The sequence below is a fragment of the Cygnus atratus genome, chromosome 7, assembly GCF_013377495.2.
Source record: "Cygnus atratus isolate AKBS03 ecotype Queensland, Australia chromosome 7, CAtr_DNAZoo_HiC_assembly, whole genome shotgun sequence".
Taxonomy (NCBI): domain Eukaryota; kingdom Metazoa; phylum Chordata; class Aves; order Anseriformes; family Anatidae; genus Cygnus; species Cygnus atratus.
In genome coordinates, this window is record NC_066368.1 from 14,920,701 (window position 1) to 14,938,697 (window position 17,997).

General features: G+C 68.8%; 2 protein-coding genes across 9 annotated transcripts; one reads left to right on the forward strand and one right to left on the reverse strand.

Annotated features, from left to right (window-relative positions):
* Positions 1 to 166: 166 nt before the first annotated feature.
* On the reverse strand, positions 167 to 13,496 carry MMS19 (MMS19 homolog, cytosolic iron-sulfur assembly component). 8 transcript variants are annotated; one of them, XM_035544832.2, is made up of 31 exons: positions 13,396 to 13,494; positions 11,025 to 11,073; positions 10,446 to 10,546; positions 8,868 to 8,953; positions 8,419 to 8,493; positions 7,791 to 7,860; positions 7,480 to 7,608; positions 7,211 to 7,272; positions 6,883 to 6,969; positions 6,510 to 6,584; positions 6,240 to 6,317; positions 5,842 to 5,980; positions 5,257 to 5,411; positions 4,950 to 5,028; positions 4,545 to 4,670; positions 4,144 to 4,225; positions 3,734 to 3,831; positions 3,250 to 3,390; positions 2,950 to 3,105; positions 2,679 to 2,778; positions 2,442 to 2,544; positions 2,257 to 2,331; positions 2,006 to 2,132; positions 1,823 to 1,923; positions 1,687 to 1,743; positions 1,402 to 1,588; positions 1,218 to 1,300; positions 958 to 1,122; positions 817 to 876; positions 599 to 699; positions 167 to 522 (listed from the first exon to the last, which is right to left on the reverse strand). In XM_035544832.2, the coding sequence occupies exons 5-31, from the start codon at positions 8,488 to 8,490 to the stop codon at positions 495 to 497; spliced, it is 2,736 nt and encodes a 911-aa protein (XP_035400725.1). In that variant the 5' UTR covers positions 8,491 to 8,493; positions 8,868 to 8,953; positions 10,446 to 10,546; positions 11,025 to 11,073; positions 13,396 to 13,494; the 3' UTR covers positions 167 to 494. The 8 variants fall into 8 exon arrangements, with proteins under 8 accessions (XP_035400725.1, XP_050568039.1, XP_035400714.1 ...); XM_050712082.1 differs by lacking the exon at positions 13,396 to 13,494 and adding an exon at positions 13,120 to 13,216; XM_035544821.2 differs by lacking the exon at positions 13,396 to 13,494 and adding an exon at positions 11,308 to 11,636.
* Positions 13,497 to 13,880: 384 nt separating this feature from the next.
* On the forward strand, positions 13,881 to 17,741 carry UBTD1 (ubiquitin domain containing 1). The gene is made up of 3 exons (XM_035544784.2): positions 13,881 to 14,031; positions 16,659 to 16,886; positions 17,030 to 17,741. The coding sequence occupies exons 1-3, from the start codon at positions 13,965 to 13,967 to the stop codon at positions 17,413 to 17,415; spliced, it is 681 nt and encodes a 226-aa protein (XP_035400677.1). The 5' UTR covers positions 13,881 to 13,964; the 3' UTR covers positions 17,416 to 17,741.
* The last annotated feature ends 256 nt before the right edge of the window (positions 17,742 to 17,997 follow it).

Here is a 17,997-nt window from a genome sequence, read left to right on the forward strand (position 1 = left end):
CTGTGGTGGGGGGCACAGCAGTCTAGGGGCAGGGGAGGAGAGGGAGGCCGGTGATTCCCCAGCGAGTAAAGAGGAGCAAGGGCCTGCACCCAGCACCTTTAGCTGTGCAATGGCTGGGAAGGGCACTGGAGTCCCAGCCCGGGCTGCGCTGAGATCCCTCACAGCGTTACCAAAACAGATGTTTATTCCTCCTGCAGAGGGGCTGCTGCACACCGCACCCGTGTGCACAGGCCTGCCCTCTCCCTTCACGCAGGGCGAGTCTGTCCAGCACTGTCCCTGGCTGCAGGCAAGCCACAAGCAGCACAAGTCCTTCCCTCCTGCGGGCGCAGGGAAGATGGGGGGGGTGCCGCGGTGTCGCTGTCTGCTGGCCCCCACGCTCCAGGCAGTACCAGCTCCGAGGGAGGCTGCGCCCGTGGCGTCAGTTGCATGGCTTGGCAGGGCAGCAGCATCCCCGTCAGATTGTCAGCCAGCACGGGGGGGGGGATGCGGGGCGCTCACCTGCCCGGGCTCCCCACCAGGAACCTGAGGGGACAGAGACGGCGCTGAGCCACGTCCCCGACACCCCAGCTCCTTCCCAGCTCCAGCAGCACCCGCTTACCATTCCCCCCGTGCTGCTACCGCCTCCTTCCGCACCAGCCTCTTCTTGTCATCCAAAGGCTTGGCCAGCGCCCGGATCACTCTGGCCTTGTAGGGGAGCAGCTGTAGGAGAGAGACTGCTCTTAGTGAGGGTGCCGGGGTGCTGGGTGCCCCCCAGGAGGCCTGGGAGCCCCCTGCACAGCCGCAGGGGCAGGCAGCGGGCTCTGCAGGAGCACTTACCACTATTGTGGGCAGGCTGGTGAGCGCGTGGGCGCAGCGCAGGGCAGCGATGCGGACAGCCTGCAACAGACAGGGGTGAGGGGACGGAGGGGACAGGGGCGCAGGAACGGGGAGCGCGGTGTAGGAGAGGGGTGCACCCACCATGGCGGGGCTGGAGGTGAGGCTGAGGAACTTGGTGACCAGCGTGTCGACGTGAAGGCTCATGATCTGGGGAGCTTCGAGCAGCAGCGGCTGGAGGCAGCTCAGGGTGGAGAGCTGCACCACGCGGTCCGAGCAGGACAAGGCCTCAAGCAGGAGGGAAAGCAGCTGCGGGGGGGGGGGGAGGACACAGGAGACGTGAGCGGCTCCCAGCTGTGCGGTCTGTGCACTGCCACGGTCCCCCCGCTGGGGCCGGCTCTCACCGTGGGCAGCTCTGTCACCAGCACGGGCTTGGGAAGGTGGTTGAGCACGTGGGACAGCCCCTTCAGGTAGTTGGCCTTCACGTCTGCGGAGGGCAGAGACGGTTACGGGCAGGAAGGAGAGGACGCTGGCTCAGACCCCCGGGGTAAGGGGGCACTGGGTGGCGGGGCTGGGGCCAGCTCTCACCGGGGCCAGCCCCGTGGAAGCCCTGCACCAGCTTGGGCACGTTGTCAGTGAAGAAGCGCTGGCGGAACATGATGCGCACGTCGGCGTGGCAGCCCTTGTGCAGCACGTCCGGGGACTCGGCCATGAGCAGGGAGAAGCCATCGGCCGCAGCGGGGCCCAGCTCCACGTCGCCCAGCAGGCCCAGCAGCTGCGAGAGAGAGAGCGCTGAGACGGGGTGCCCGCAGCCAGGGGCACGGGGGGAGCAGGCGGGCTCCTCCAGGAGCACCCAGCCTCACTGGTGCCCACCTTGTCCGTCAGGTGGGAGCTCAGGGGGTGGTAGCGCATCACCAGGGCTTTGGTCACCTGTGCAGGCAGAGCAGAGTCAGCACCACGCTGCCCCTTGGAGGGGGGAGCCCTCTCCCACGCGCAGGGCAGGCCTTACCCAGAGCAGCAGGGTGAGCGCCTGCACTCGGCGGGGCCCCTCTGCAAGGCCAGGCTCCATCCTGTTCACTGCAAGCTGCAGGATCTCATCCAGCTGCTGCCCTGGGGACACAGAGGGGACAGGCTGAGCCATTTCCCTGCCACCACTGTGCAGGGACCCGCACACCCTGCCCAGCACCCTTACCCGCTGGGTGCTTGTTCACCAGCCCCGCGAAGCACTTGGCGGCCGTGGTGGCCGTGAAGGGGCAGTTGCAGGAGCAGCTCAGCGCCAGCAGCTCCCGGAGCAACCGCTCCTGCTGAGGGATTGCCACCTGAGAGAGAGACAGAGCGTGTCACAGCCTGGGTCCGCAGCTGCTCCCTTCCTCTGCCCGTGGAGCTTGCTGTGGATCGGGACAGGATGGTGCTCAACCAGGACCCTTCTCCCCACCAACTTACGTTGCGAGGCAAGGAGCAAACGAAGGCCATGAGGAGGGCGACCAGGCGTCTCTGTGCCTCCAAGCACTCCCCCTCCTGTGGGGGAAAAACAGCGCCCACATCAACCACGGTCCCTGCCGGCAGCCTGTGCCCACACCCTCACTTCCTGCCCCTGTTCAGTGCCCCAGCCCCAGCCCCCGACGCACCGCAAAGGGCTGGAAGGAGCAAGGGAAACTGTTCTGGGGCAGGAAGGAAACCTCTCCATCCAGGAAGAGGGGCACCACGTGAGACACGCTCTGGGCAGCCCGCCTAGGAGGAAGGAGACATTGCAATGTGCTGCTCTGGGAGCATCACCAGAGAACTCCCCGGAGGCACAGGACCCCCCCCGTGGAGCAGCAGAGGGGAACGCAGCCTGCCCCGTGTCCCACGCCAGCGCTACTCACTCAGGGCTAAGGTGGGTGGTGGCAGCGCTGATCACGGGGACCATGGCAGCCAGCACGTCCTCCTCCAGCAGCGCCTTGCCCAGGAGCGGGTGGGCGCTCTCTGCAGACAGCAGGGGGAAAGGGACGTGGCGCTGCCCACCGCAGCTCTGCCTCTGGCAGGGGGCAGCAGGGCCCGCGGTGCCCGCGCCTGCCGGCGGGTGGCAGCAGCAGCGCTCCGCAGGGCCCCAGGGAGCCGCTGCCGCCCCCGCCGGGGCTCCAGCGCCGCGCCTACCTCGCGTGGCAGCCAGCACGGCCACGGCCAGCAGACAGGGCACCGCCGCCTGGTGGAAGTACCAGCAGCCCTCCGCGTCCTGCTGGCACCGCAGGGCCACGCGGTGCAGGCTCTGGCACGCGGAGACCACCTCTTGGGCGCTGCCGGCCTCGCTCCCTGCGGGGCACGGTCGCCGTCACGCCGCGCAGCCGCTGCACCCGCCCCCCCCCCTCGGTGCCAGCAGCGTCCCAGGGCAGCCACCAGGAGCAAGAAACCCAGCTCCTGCCCGGCCGCGCTGTGCAGAGCCGCCCGCTGCGTTACCTTTCTGCACCTTCCGGAGATGCTGCAGCAGGACGGGGACGGTCTCCCTCACGATGCTGGTGTGTGTGGACACAGCTGCCAGGGCCTGCAGGCAGCGCTGCCGCAGAGAGCGGAGGTCCAGGGACCTCTCCTCGTCCCGCTCTGAAGGGAACGCACACCTCAGAGGGGCGTTAGGGTGGCACCCAGGCTCCCTAGCCCAAGGACATTCAGGGCCCAGCCTGTGCCGGGGTAGATGGGGTGCAGAAGCTCGGAAGGACCACCCCGAGCCAAGCCCAAGGCTCCCTGCCCAGACCGCGGCCGGGCAGCTCCTCGAGGGCAATCCCAGCTGCAATCCCTAGACACAGCCCTCCCCGTGCCAGCACCACAGCACTTGTGCTGGGAATTTCACGACAAGGCCAGCCATGGACGGACCTGTGCCATGCGGCACGGCCTCACGGCTTCACCCCAACACCAGAAGTCGTTCCCTTCCCACCACCACCCCTACCTGACCGCAGCTCCTCCCCGAGCCTGGGCACCATGCGCCCGGAGAAAACCGCTGGGTAGATGGGGGCCAGAGATCCAGCTGCCTCCATCGCCGCTTCGCTGCCAGGAGGGAAGAGAACAGAGGGGGGTAACGTAAGCAATGCAAACCCTGAGCTGCTTGTACACCACCTGCAACGGTCTGGGCCAGAAGGTGCCTCCAGAAAGCCATTTCTCAGCAACCTGCCTTTTTCATGCTACCGGCTAGCAGCGCAGAGCCCCCTGCATTGCAGGCCCAGGCTTCCTAATTTTCAGACCACAAACTACTGGTTTAACCCTTTGCTTTTACACGCGTGCCTCCACCGCCCCTCTCTGCAGCAAAGACGAGTTCTGTTCCTCCTCCCAGAGCGTGGGTGACTGGAGCGCAGCCCTCACCTGCTCTGGGAATCCTCCTCGTGCAGAGCGAGCCGGATGAGGTGATCCACAACCAGCTCCAGGTCAGAGGGAGACAGGAAGCCTGGAACAAGAGCCGCAGAGGAATCACGCCCTTGGCCAAAGGCAAAGAAGATCCTGGCGTTCTGGCCAGCACCCTCCCCCCTTGTCCAGGCTATTCGCAATGCTGCAGTACGCAGACTCCGGAGATACCCAATATGAACAGGCAAGAGAGAAACCGAGCGTCCCTAGAGATCACAGCCTGGGTAAGAAGTGCTGCCACTGCTCCCGTGTGCCTACGTGCAGCACAGGCGGCCAGCCAGGGTGCCCCAGCAGCCACGTGCACCACGGCTCCCAGAACGGGGTGACACCTCCCCCTGCCGCCCCAGAAGTGCGGCACCAACCTCGCAGGGAGCCCAGGACGGTCAGCGCCCTGATCCCAACCAGCTGCAGCTGCACACTGGGGTCCGTCAACGCTGAGAACACCACAGAGCAAACTGGGGCTCGGAGGGACAGCAGCGCACTCTCATCTGGAGACAGAGGCACAGGCGGAGTCACTGTGGTCATCCGGCCGTCACAGCAAAGCCACCCCCACGGCACTGGACAGACTCTTCCCGGGGCAGACTCTTTTCCCTGTCAGCTCACACCCACCCACCCCCACGGGATCCCTGGCACAGGCAGGTGGGCTGCACAAGCAGCTGCCCAAGTCAATGAGCTTTTGTTCTCCGTCAGGGTAGGGGAAGGTGAGGGCAGTGCCAGGGACACAGCGGGGGTACGTGGGTACCTCCGGAGGGACCGGCGAGCCTCACCTTCTTCCACATGTCCCCACTTCCGCTGCAGCTCCAGGAAGCCCAGCAGCATTTCCAAGATTGTCCTCCTCTGGCTGCTCTGCAGGGACACAAAGGCATAACCCAGCTCACCGTGACCGCTGGGACCCAGCTACGTCTCGGCCCAGTGCCAGGAGGCCAGAGGGTGAACAGGGGGTGCCACCCACAGCCAGGGAAGGACACCCATTTCAACTGACGCCCACCCACCCTATTCCCACCGAGCCGGGCAGAGCAACCGGGTGCGTTCAGCCCTACTGCGCGTGACCCCTGCGCCCGGGGCGTCCCTCACCTGCGAGTGCTTGGTGTACTGCTCCAGCAGCAGGGGCAGCACGCTGTGGGTGAGGCGCTGGTAGGTGCGGAGGGAGGCGCCCGCTGCTGCCTGCAGGAGTTTGGCACTCGGCCACACCAGCTTCATGTCGGGCTCGCACAGATGGTGCCTGCAATCTGAGATAGGCCGGGCGTCAGCCACGCCGGCAGGACTGCCTCTGCCTCGCGTGCGGGGCGCAGCTGGTAGCTGGGCTGGGACACGCTGCTGGGGCACGGCTCTGAGCTGCAGCGCGGCCTCCTTGGCAGAGCTGCTGCCTCCGGTTCCAGGCACGCAGCACAGCTTTGGACTCCCCGGTCCCAGCTGCGAGGCAAGCAACTCGATCCAATTTGCATTTCCTACTGTACCCTCTCCTCCTCCCTCCTACAGCCAATTCCCTCGAGAGAATTCCCTCAGAAGCCAACGCTAGGTGCGAGACCCAGAAAGAGAAGGAACAGGCTTCAAAGAGAACATGAGGGCAGACCTCCTCTGGCTAGGAGGCTGCTTGCAGGCCTGGCAGCGCCCGCAGGCCTGGCTGCTCAGGGCAGGGTAGGTCTCCCTGCCAGCTACCTTGCAGGACGCTGCTGAGGAAGGAGTCCAGGAGGTCCTCGGCGTCTGAGCTGAGCACGGAGCGGGAGAGGCAGGCGGAGAGGGCGTGCAGCGCGGTCAGGCACTCTGCCTCAACCTTCTCGCTGGCTGTCTGGAACACCTGCAGGAGAGGCCGCGGGATGAGCTACGCGCAGTGCTGGCCCCAGCCGCAGGCTTCACGTTCCCAACACGGGGCTGAAGGGCTCAGGCCCCAGCACGCAGGAAGCCATGCTTCAAACAACACACCCCGCAAGCCCCGAGGGGTGGCCTGTCCCCCCATCCCTGTTTTTCAGCTGGGCCGTCCGAGGCCACTGGTGGGGGCTGGGAGGAGATACGGGGCCCTTGCGGACTGCCTTTGTTAGGGGCCCCGCAGTACTCACCTCCCTGCGCAGGGATGACCAGAGGCTGGGGAGGAATTCCTGCAGCTCCTTCTGCCCGTAGATGGCACAACAGGCAGTCTGCAAGAGGGAGCCAGGAGAAAGGATCAGAGAGAACTCAGGACCAGTAGCACACAGAGCAGGGACACTCTGAGACAGGAAAATGTGGACCGGGCTCTGCAAGGGAGAGTCTTCGGCTGTCAGACACAGGAGAGGAGCTACTGCTGGCACAGGCCAGCTGTGGGCTGAAGGCACTGGGGGATCCCTCCTTACCAGAGTCTGCAGGGAGTCGAGCTTGGCACTTTGCAGGTCTGAGTCCATCTTCTCAATGAGCAGAGGGAGCAGGAACTACAGAAAGAGGCGGTTAAGACAACCCGCTCCGTGCCACATTGTCCCTGGCCCTGCAGGGCTGCAAGCTCGTCCTCTGCCGGAAGAGCAGAGCTAGAGAGAGACATGCAACAGGCAGCCCCTTCCCAGGGTGCCACCCTCCCCACGCCCAGCCCCAGCGACAGGCAGGACACAAGGGCTGCCAACAGGCTCCTGCTCCCAGTTGTTCCCTTCCCGCAGAGCCGCTCTGGGAGCTGCAGAAGTCGGAAATGCAGCCTGTGCTCAGGCACGGTGCTCGGGAACCCGAGGAGCCACCTACCTCAGCAAACTGGGGCGTGGAGGCCAGGACAGCCCGAAGGCTTAGGATCAGGTCTTCTCTCTGGATGCCATGAGGGTCGTTGGGGGGCTGGAAGAAGAGAGCAGGTCGTGAAACAGCAGCCAAGCCTGCGTCACCTCGTCTCCAGCAAGGCAGCAGCAAGGCCAGTCTCTACAGCCAGCTTGGCACTGGCCTGGGTACCGCAGCTGGCAGCACAGCACTGCCCAGCTCAGACTCTTGCCCATCCTCTCCTCCCAATCCCTGGAGGGGACATGAGACCCTGGGAAAACACCAGAAGGAAGGGGTTATGGCACGGGGCAGACTCACTCACTGGAGTAAAATCAATGGGGAAGTAGCAGGACGTCACTTCAAACAGCTCCTCCACAAAGGGACCTGCGGGGAGGGGACGGTGTTAGCAGAGACGCTGAGCAAGGGAGGCACAGCAGCTACGCCCAGCACCCGTGACGGGTCGGCTCCACAGCTCCTAAATCACGTCAGGGACAACCCAGCCCTGCTCGGACCCAGGAGCCATCCCTCCAACGGTTCAAAGAGAAGCGATTACGTCCCTCGATTGGCTCTGCAAAGCAGGCCCAGGCTCACCCAGGGCATAGTTCTTGGCAATGAGATCGCGCACGATCTGGAAGGCCACCAGCAGGTTGCGGGGATCCTTCTCGCCATCCATCACCTGGATGAAGCCAAAGGTGAAGTCAGCACCCAGGCCCTTCAGCTCTGCAGAAAGAAGGTGCAGGACACGAGACCTCACCAACGCGGCACGAAATCAGCCCAGCTTCCCCAGTCCCACGGCCCGTCCAGCTCTCCTCAAGCAGTGCCACAGAGCCCTCGGAGCAGGAGAAAGCAAGCCACGTCCCCAGCCCGAACAGCCCCGGAGCGGTTCTGGCATCTGCCCTCACCTTCCTCCCTGGTGACCATGAAGTTGGTGATGATGCTGTAGACTGTGTGGCGGTCCAGCTGCAGCAGGGACTGGAGGGAGGAGCAGAGGAATCAAAACAAGCCTCCGTACAGGGCAGCACTGCTACCCCCCACCCAGGGGCGCACGCGTGCCCTTGAGAAGCGGGCAGCGCCCCCGCAGCTCAGCGGCATGCGGGTCCCACGTACCACATGCAGGGCGTGCACACGCTTGTGCGACTGCACCTGAACGCGACCGCGTCCATCACTAAATGGACACTACCACAATCACGCCTGGGCCACTTATGCTGCCCAAGGCCTTCCAGCATAAACTGTCTTAAGACGGAGGAGAATTTGGGAGCTGGAGCCACCTAAACACTGCCTGGAGAACAGAAAAAAGGAAATAATCCCCCTAGGGCTGATACAGGAGAGGACAAGGGCCAAACAGGAATCTCAGCTGCCTTCTGCCTCTCGCGCTGCGGCGAGCCACGCTGCCTGAGCTCTGCAGGAGCGCCGCGCTGCTGCCGGAGGATGTGCTACGCTGCGCTGCCGCTGAAGGTGCTCGGCCCTAAAGCAGGCAGGCTGTCCCCAGACACACACAGAGAACAGGAGGAAGGAAATCACACTGCTCACCTGCACGTGCACCTCCTGGAAGATGGCTTTGAGCACGGATACTGCTAGCCCTGGGGCTAGTACCTCACACATGCTCTGGGAACAGGAAGAGAAAAGCAATAGCAACGATGACTCTGTACTCGCAGGACCCTCTCCCTCCTACCCTGGGGGGAGCTTGTCACCCTCACGGAGGAGGAAGGACAGGACACCCGTCATCCGTGCTGCCCCCAGGGTAGGCAGGGTGTCCTTGCCCCAGTGCCAGCACGGGGCAGAAATTCATGGCATTCTCCACGCCCCTGCGAGGGGCACAGCAGGAGCAGGAGGAGGCAGGGCGACGCTGCGGGGCAGGAGCTGGCGGCCCAGCCGGTCTCTGCCCGACACGCTGCTTCAACTCGCACCCAGGAGCTGCACCCCCCCAGCGCCGCCCCGGAGCCACGCTCGTGCCGAGGGCCGGGGGGACACAAGCTCACCAGCGCACGGAGTCCCTGGAGCACCGAGGGGATCACGAGGTGATGGTCTTGCAGCCGGTTCTCATAGAACAGGACCAGGTGCAGCACTGTCAGAAACAGACACCGGCGCGCGTTAACCCCGGAAGGAGCTGCCGGGTGAACAGCGAGAACGTCTCGCGCCGGTAAAAGGGACGAAGCGCCACTGCTGGGTGCGCCCCCTGCGTGCTGACACCGTCACCCTCCCCGTGAGGGACCCACAAGCGGCCGCAGCGGGGCAGCACCCGCCTCGGGAGGTGCTGCAGCCACCCGAGAGGCGCTTGCCCCGGCCCGTCCGGCCACGCGGCTGCAGCCACGGGCAGGGAAGCGGCAGCCGCCCGCTTGGCCGAGGCCGCAGGATGTCACGGGGTGGGGCGGGAGCCCCGGCCCCCCCCGCGCTCAGCTCCACAACACGTTCCTGGGGCCTGAGTCACGGCCGCGGGCGCCTGCACAGCCCGGCCCTGGGGAGCGGCAGCAGGAAGCAGACTGGAAGAGCCGGCCGGCAGCATCCTGCGCCCACAGCTGCTGCAGAAAGTCACCCCCCCGGCAGGCAGCCTGACGCAGCGCCTGAGAAATGGACTGCGTGAGGAGGGCCACGAGGGGAGACGGGCTGGCCGCGGTGCCGCAGCAGCTCCCCTCCCGGCGGAGGTGACAGCTGCTGGAGACTTGGTTCTAACCTGGCGTGCTCCCCTGATCCCGCCAGGCCTTCCCCCTGAACCTCCCCAGCTCCTTCCGCTCCTGCAGAGCTAACCCATCGCCGTCGCAGTCACCACACCTGACCCCAGCTACACCGGCAGCTCGGAGCGCGTTCTCCCTCTGCCCCGCCCAGCACCAGTCTGAGACTTACACGGGGCCCGGCACGTTCCAACTCCACCCTTCCTGTCCTCTGCCTCGCCTACTAACTGCTCCCCTGCCCCGCCGCCAGCCTGCAGGCGTGGGTTCAGCCACCCACCAGCAAGGCCCCCAGTCCAACTCCAAGCCCGGCAGCGCTTAACCGGGTTTCCCTGCCGCCAACCAGCCGCCCTGAGGCCTTTAACGCAGCCAAACCTTCTCCTTGCCTCCACGAGTGGGGCATCTTCCTCTCCTACCCCGGTCCCCTCCTCCGCTCTCATCCTCAGGCTGACCTCCCCTCCTCCCCAGGCGACAGGGGTCCCCCAGGGTTAACCCGGGCAGCCCGAGGGCTGCGGCGTGACTCGCTTTGCGAGCGACGGCTTTCCTGCAGCGAATCGCCACCCGGGGATTTCGACGCGCAGATGCGTCCCCGAGGCTTCCCACGCGGCGCTGAGCACGCCCGGGTACGCAACAGCCACACGCTGCCGGGGGCACCGGCTGCAGCGCCAGGCCCCTGCCAGGCCCCGGCGCATTGAGGGAGCCACCCGAGTCGCGTCGGGAGGGTGGCAAACAGGCTGCGGCGCGAGGCCCCGCGTCCTCGTCGGACTTTGACTCTCCAGGGACACACGCAGAGCTGCCGCGGTGCTAAAGCAACCCCTCGCCAAGCGCAGGGCAGGCTCTGAGCGCCCCCAGCCTGCCAGCAGCCACCGCGGGGCCCAGAGCAGCGCTTACCCTCCTTCTCCTGGAGCAGGGAGCGACACTCGAGCAGGACCTGTGACAGCAGCTGGATGCCTCGCCCTCGCGTCCGAGGATCCGTGTTCTCCAAGCAGGACCTGGCCCACGCACGGCGAAAACCCAAGAGGGCCCTTGTGAGCGGGGACCCCCAGCGGGCAGGGGGCACGCCCCGAGCGAGCGCGTTACCGACCCGACGGCGCCGCTCGCCGGGCACGGCCCTGCCCGACGGCACGCGGGGGGAGCCGATTCCTCCTCCTCCTCCCCGGCCACGCTGTCCCCAGCAGGAGCCGTCTCGGCTGCGACGCGTTCTGGGGCTCGCTGCCTGCCACGACACCTTCCCACCGTGCCGGGGGGGCCTCGTGGGCTGCCCCGGCCCTGTCCGTCCCCAAATGGCTCCCCTGTCCTGCGAGGGCACCGATGGGGCCCCGTGCGGCGAGCAGACGGCACGCCTGCTGCCCAGCAGTGCTGAAGCCAGCCTGCCCTGCTCGAGCCGGCAGCACGCACGCTTCTCCTCCTTGTGGGGGCGTCCCCGCAGTCCCCTCACACGAGGTACAGTGCGTATAAGGCTCTCCTTACCCCAGCGCCTCCACGAGCTGCAGCACAGTCCAGCTTCCGTCTTTCACCCCTGGAGAAAAGAGGTAAAGAGAGTGAGCCAGGGACTCCCAGACCGTCCCTTAGGCACGGCGCTACTGAACGCCCGGCTGCCCCAGCTCTGCGCTGAGCAGCACCTGCACAAACTCCCTGCAGGATGGAGGGCATGGAGAAATATGGTTTTGTGGCGGGAGTAAGGCAGCGCCGGGACTCCTGGAGCCTATTTCCAGCTCTGACTCAGACGCCCCGGCCAGGTTGCTTCACTCACCTCCTGCCTCAACGTTCCTGCAGCCGAACCGGGGGAAGAGTCGCTCCCCGGGAGGCTTTGGAAAGGGCTGGCTGCGTCCTACGGGAGCCCTGGGGAAGGGCGGGTTCTCCTCTCCTGCCACCCACAACCGCCGCGTGCGAAGGCTCTGTGCGTGCCTTGTGCTCGGGCACGAGGCACGGTGCTGCTCTGCCCAGCCCACTAAGCCGTACCTCAGGCGGCACGGGGCGGTGCTCGCGCCTCTCCCCCCGACCACCCCGCGGGAGGTCCGAGCAGCGAGCCGCTCTGCGTTTTCAAAGCGGCACCCCCACGCAGCTGCCCGTGACCTCAACAGGAAAGAGCGAAGCGCGAGATCTGGCCACAGCCAGCTGTTAACGCTCCTGCGGTCAGGAGCCCCTCGCTCTGCCGCAGCCAGCGGGCTCGGCCCGGTCTCGGGGAGCAGGGGGCCGCAGGGCTTTGCCTCTCACGAGGTGACCGCGCCAGCCCCGGCGGCGCCACCCCTGCCGGCTCGCAGGGACCTGTGCCCTCCCTGACACCTCCCCTCCCGTCCCCCACGCCATCCCAGGCACCGTTTCCGCACACTTTCTGTTGCTCCTCTCTCCCCCTCTCCCTTAAAACCTGAGCCCGGTATTCCACCCCACGGGGAGCGCGCGACGGATCCCTGTCACAGCGCCTTCCCCCCGCCTGCCTTTTAATACCAACAAACTCAGCCTCCTCTGACACCTGTGCAGCCCGAGCTGCCCGTGACAGCACCGAGGTCCTTCTCCCTACGTGACGCGTCAGCCAGCGCTCGGCAGCACGCGCGAGCAGCTCACTGTGCCTCCTCCAACAACTGCACAGGGGCCACGAGGTTAGAAAAACCTCCCCTTTCGCTCAAGTATACGTGATGCAATCTAATACTCCCCGATGTGCGGTTCTGCGCGAGGTCAGAGGGGCCCGAGGCGCTGGCTCGTCCAGGTCGGTTTGTCACAAGTGCCATACGGCTGGCGGGAGCTGGGGACCCCTCTGCGTGTGGCTGTGAGGAGACAAAGCTTTCTCCGGGCACTGCTGTAACGTGACCACGGATGACAACAGCAACTGTAAGGTTGTCTTCCCTTGCCGCTGTGTTTTCCGCCCCATCACAAATATGTCAGGGGCTTTGCGCAACTCTTTTGCGGTCTCTTCGATGTCCCATGGGTTAGTGTCCTTTCACCTCCTCCAATTTCCCTCCATTTTCCGCCAACGGTCAGTTCGCAGCCGAGCATCTCGGGAGGGGTCCACGAGCCGCTCCTCTCTGCAACGCAGCCTACGGAGCCCTTCCCTGCTCTCTCAAACCCTTTCCACAGCGTGCCAAAGCCGCTGCCTACAAACACAAACGCGCCGCCTTATCCTTAAAAAGCCGCCCTCCCGCAGCTACACATTCCTTGACGCAACCAAGTCACCAAACGGCTGCTCCAAGCGGACGGAAAATCGCCCCAGGAAAGCAAACGCCTAAAGCCCTGCCGGAAGAGGAGAACCCGCAGAAAGGGCAGCACGAGCCTCGTGCTCCTGTCAGCTCACCCACCCCCACGGCCCGAGCTCCCGCTCCCTGATGCAGACCAGCCCTGGCACCGCTGCTACGCCGCACGCCTTCAGTCCCGCACCACGCTCCCGACCGGCCCTACGAAATCCTGACCCCGCAGCCCCCGCAGCTCTGCTTCCACCCCAGCCCCCACCAGCCCCGCCTCGCCCCGTGCCCCTTCCCGTGCTGCTGCCCCCCGCAGACCCCGACCCTTCGTCCCCAGGTGCCGCTTCCCAGCCTCCCACGGGCACCCCCCCGCGGTGCGGCTCCGTTACCCGCGGCCCCCGGCCCCTGTTGCTCAGCACCCCGGGGCTGCCCGCGCCCCGTGGCTGCCCCCGCCCGTGTCCCCGCCGCCATCCCAAGGCCACGGCTCGCCCCCAGCTCCAGGCCGCCCTCCGCCAGCCCCCGGCCCTGCCCCGCTCCCTGAGGCCCAGCCCCAGGCCCAGCCCCCAGCCCCCAGCCCAGGCCCTGCCCGCGGCCCCCCCCCCAACCCCCTCAACCCCCTCCCCCCCCGCGGCCCGGCCCGGCCCCGCCGCCCCCCGGCCCGGTACCTGCCGCCACCTCGGCGGCGGGCCCGTCCTGCTGCCCGCCCGCCGCGTCCCGGACGAGGCCCCCGAGCCGCTCGGCGCCCGCCCCGCCCGCGGCCGCCGCCATGACACCCGCACCCAGCCCGGCGGCCGGCGCCGCTCCCGCCGCGCGCACGCGCGGCCTCCCTATCCCTATCCCCCTCCCCCTCCCCCTCCCCTCCCCTCCCCTCCCCTCCCGTCAGCGAGCCTCGGCGCACGCGCGCTCCGACCCGCGCGCCGCTCGGCCCCGCCCCGCCCGCCCTTCTTCCGCCAGGAGTACGGCGGCGCGGGAGGGCCACGCGCGGCGGGAGGACGGCTTCGCGCACGAGGGCGGTGCCGCTGCCGGCGGCGGGGCGGGCACGCGCGCACCTGTGGGGGCGGGGCGGGCCGCGGCGGGGGGTGGGGGGGGTCCGGCGGCGGGGCGGCCCCGGCGCTCAGAGCCGGGCGGAGGCGGCTGCGCGGCGCCGGGGCCCCGCGGGTACGGGCGCAGCGCGGAGCCGGCCCGGCCCCATGCCGAGCCGCCCGCCCCGCCGCCGCCGCCGTCGAGCCCCGCCATGGGCGGCTGCGTGGGGCGGCAGCGCCGGGAGCGGCCCGCCGCCGGGAACCCCCGCAAGAGAGCAGGTGAGCGGCGCCGGGGGGGGCGGGGGGCGCCGCGCCGTGCCCCCGGGGCGGCTCCGGTGCCGGCGTCCCCGCGGCGGGGCCGCCCCGCCGCCACCGGGGGCGGGTTTTCCGCAGCGCTCCGGTGCCGCCCCGGTTGAGGAGCCGGGCCCGGGGCGCGGCGGGCGGCCGGGAGCGGGCCCCGCAGCGCTCCCGCCCCGTGCGCCCCGTCGGGGCCGGGCGGCGCCGGCCGGGAACGGGCGCCCCGGCGTGCGCCGGGGGGGCGCTGCCGGTGTCCGCGGGCAGCCTCCGGGGAGCGGCGGGGCGCAGGGGGGGCTCCGCTGCCCCTGCTGCCCCGTGCCGGCGTCGGGGGGGACGCGGGGGGGCGCCGGGAGCTGCAACCGGAGGCTCCCCGGGGCCGTGCCGGGACGGGGCGCGGTGTGCGGCTGCCCCCGCCCGCGGCCGGGGACGCGGCGCCGGGCCCGGCACGTCCCGGCACGTAGCGACCTGCCGCCGGCGGGCAGCGGGGCTGCGCCCGGCCGCTGCGGGGTGCTCCCGGTGCGGGGGCCGGGAGCTGAGCCCCGTGGTGGGACCGGGCTGGGGGCGTCGCCCTGTGCCGCCCCGCCGCGTCCCCTCGGGTCCCGGCTGGGGCCGCGAGCTGGGCACGGGGGGCTCCAGGGGCTCCGGGAGATGCTGGGGACCCCCCCACGGGACCCCCCACGGGACCCCCCCACGGGGCGCACGGCGCTGGGAGCGGCCCTGGCGCGGGGGTGCCGGTGCCGTCGGGGTGAGGCTGCCAGCCCGCTCCTGTCGGCTCCCGCGTGGGCGCAGCGAGCGGCCGGGCCCCCCGGTACCCCCCGCGGGCACCGGCTTGCACAACGGGCCGGGAATAGCGCGGCGCGGGGCGATGACGGGCTGGGCCCGGGCTGGGCGGCGGCGATAAATAGCAGAGGCTCAGCTCCTGCCTACCTGGGCAGGGCTGGCGTGGGGCGGCCACGCCGCCAGCTCGGGCCCCGCGGCCCCCGGATCCCGCTTCCTCACCTGGGCCGGCCTCTTCCCTTTCCTGGAAGCCGAGCGGGGGGCCGGGAGCCCTGCCGTTCGTCCGAGAAGAACCCGGCCCCATGGGAGCCCCCTGCCCTGGCTGCAGCAGGCTCTGCTATCTGCCGTGCCAGCCCGCGCCCGCCTCCGGGGCGGTGAAGGTGGCAGCGCCGGGGTTGAGCCGTGGGACGCGGGAGGACCTTCGTCGCCCTTTAATCCTCGCGTGTCCTTGTCTACCTGGCTGCCCTCGCACCCGGCCGGGGATGTTCCTCTCCGGCCCCGGCCACCTGCAGCAGCAGCCGTGGCGCCGGTGGCTCCCTGCCCTGCGGTCCCCGCCGCGTCCTCCAGGCCGGTGCCGCCCGGTGCCCGGGGCGGGTGCTGTCCCTGACCTCGCTCTGCCACGCTGCAAATCCCAACGGCCCAGCGCCGTGACTGCCGAATCGGCGGCGCTGGCTGCAGCCGGCTGCCCTCGCTCCTCGGGGATGCTCAGCGCCCTGCCCCAGCCCTCGGGGTGCCTGCGCTGCCCTGTGCTGCACGGGGACCCTGTGCCGTGTGCCCAGCTCCAGCCTGGGTGCTCGCTGGGTCCTGGGCGAGCAGGGGATGGAGAAGTCGGTCGTGTAGTGCTTTGCGTCACCCCGACCGATTTCTCCCGGGGGTGGCGGCTGTCCCCAGCAGCAACGGGCGGCATCACCCCGCCCTACAGGTCACGGCGGGCGCTCAGCATCCTTCCTGCGCAGCCGGGGTCCCACCTTCCCCCCGCGCCCCCCGCAGGATCGGTGCCGGCTGGCCGCCCCGTGGGGCGCGGAGGCAGGAAGGAGCTGTTGTCACTCATTGTCCCCAGCTCAGCTGGGAGTGACAACAGCTCCTTCCTGCCCCACGCTTCCGGCCGTGCCGTGGGGCTGGCAGCACGGGGCCGTTCCCACGGGGCCGCAGCCTGGCGCGGGGCCGCTCCACAGCTCCAGCCCGCCCGGCGCCCCGCGGCGGTCTCTCCGGCACCACCACCCATCGTGGGTGTCCCGTGGGTGGTGACACCCCCGTCCCCTGCCGCAGCAGGGTGCTGCCAGCCTGGGAATGGGCTTTTGCCACCGCCTGGGGCGACATCCCGGTGCGCTCGCCCTGCTGGTCCGTGCGGCGGGCTGTCGGGGCCAGCAGGGCCTGGTGCCACACGGTGCTGTCACCGCCCGCAGCAACGCCCCGCGTGCCCCGGGCGGGCAGAGGACCCAGAAGTCGTGGCCCCCCCCACTCAGCGGGGCTGCGGCTCAGCCCCCGTAATCCTTTTCCCACTCCGGCGCACCGGCTTATTTCCTGGCTAATTCCCCAAGCTATAAATACTGCTCTGCCTCAAAGGGCCCTGCAGCCACCCTGCTGGCCCCCGGCCCATCCTCCCCTGGCCCCAAAACATGCGGGAGAGAGCCCTGCTCCCTGCTGGGGGCGAGGGAAGCTGCTGGGGGGCAGCTGCTGTGCTGGGGGCTGGCTGGGACAGACGCTGCTGTGCGTGGTGTTTGGGGTCCCCACCGGACTGCGGGGCAGGGTGCCCTTCCCCGGGCTGTAGGGGCTGGAATTTGGGGTTTCGGCCCCCTGCCCCGAGCTGCCGCTGCCCCCCCCCCCCCCAGGCCGCAATGAGCCCCTGAAGAAGGAGCGTCCCAAGTGGAAGAGCGACTACCCGATGACGGACGGGCAGCTGCGCAGCAAGCGGGACGAGTTTTGGGACACGGCGCCCGCCTTCGAGGGCCGCAAGGAGATCTGGGACGCCCTGAAGGCGGCCGCCTACGCCGTGGAGGCCAACGACCACAGCCTGGCCCAGGCCATCCTGGACGGAGCCAGCATCACCCTGCCCCACGGTGAGGGGGTGGCAGCTCGGGGGGCGGCGGGGATGAGCGCCCCACATCGGGGTGCGGAGCCGGGGGGGGGGGGGGGTTCCAGGAGCCTGGGGGCGTGACGGGGACGCCCCACAGGGCACAGTCGCTCACCCCGCTGTCCCCAGGGTCGCTGACGGAGTGCTACGACGAGCTGGGCAACCGGTACCAGCTGCCCGTGTACTGCCTGGCGCCCCCCGTCAACCTGATCCTGGAGCGGGGCGAGGAGGAGGCGGCGGAGCCGGCCGAGCCCCTGCCCAGCGCCCGGCGCGAGTTCGCCCTCAAGGTGCGGCTCTCCACCGGCAAGGACCTGCGGCTCAGCGCCAGCATGGGCGACACCATCGGGCAGCTGAAGAAGCAGCTGCAGGCGCAGGAGGGCATCGAGCTGGCCTGGCAGCGCTGGTTCTTCTCGGGCAAGCTGCTCACCGACCGCACGCGGCTGCAGGAGACCAAGATCCAGAAGGATTTCGTGGTGCAGGTGATCGTCAACCAGCCCCTGCCGCCCAGGAACTGAGCTCCGGCGGGGAGGCCCCTTCCTGCGACGGAGCACGGGGGCACCTCAGGGATGTCCCAGCCCTGCCAGAGCCACCGGCTCCCCTCCCCGGGGCCGTGGCGCCGCGGTGGCCCCGCTGGGCTGGAGGCACGGGCACAAATTTGCAGCGGAAGGTGTGGGACCGATGTGTGCCGGGGGGCCCCGCTGTGGGGCCGCCCCTCGGGGAGAGGCTGTGACCCGCCAGCCCCGGCCACGAGACCGGGATCCCGCTGCCAGGGGGCTGCGCGGAGATGTCTCCCCTCTGTACATAGTCCGTGTATTTATCAATAAAGCCTTTTCATCCTTCAGCCACGCGGGGGCTGTCCCCATGCATCCTCGTGTAATGGGTGCCTGCCTTTGCGCAGCCGGAGGCTGTGGCACCCGTGGGACACGGCACCCAAGGGACCTGCCCGTGGCCAGGAGGGGGCCGTGTCCCCGTCTGTCCCTCCCCTGTCCTCAGCCCGGTCCCCGGGGGCCAGGTCCCAGCGCATTAACTGTCCCAGCACAGGGCACGCTGGCCTCATCTTACAAAAAGGGAAAGCAAAATCCAGGGGGGCTGAGCAA

Coding starts and splice junctions, on each gene's coding strand:
- UBTD1 (XM_035544784.2), top strand. CDS start 13,965: ATGGGCGGCTGCGTGGGGCGGCAGCGCCGGGAGCGGCCCGCCGCCGGG. Junction 14,032..16,658: donor GAACCCCCGCAAGAGAGCAG/GTGAGCGGCGCC, acceptor CCCCCCCCCCAG/GCCGCAATGAGCCCCTGAAG. Junction 16,887..17,029: donor CAGCATCACCCTGCCCCACG/GTGAGGGGGTGG, acceptor CGCTGTCCCCAG/GGTCGCTGACGGAGTGCTAC.
- MMS19 (XM_050712082.1), bottom strand. CDS start 13,201: ATGGCGGCGGGGACACGGGCGGGGGCAGCCACGGGGCGCGGGCAGCCC. Junction 7,861..8,418: donor TCCAGGAGGTGCACGTGCAG/GTGAGCAGTGTG, acceptor TCCTCCCTCCAG/TCCCTGCTGCAGCTGGACCG. Junction 6,970..7,210: donor TCCCCATTGATTTTACTCCA/GTGAGTGAGTCT, acceptor CTCTTCTTCCAG/CCCCCCAACGACCCTCATGG.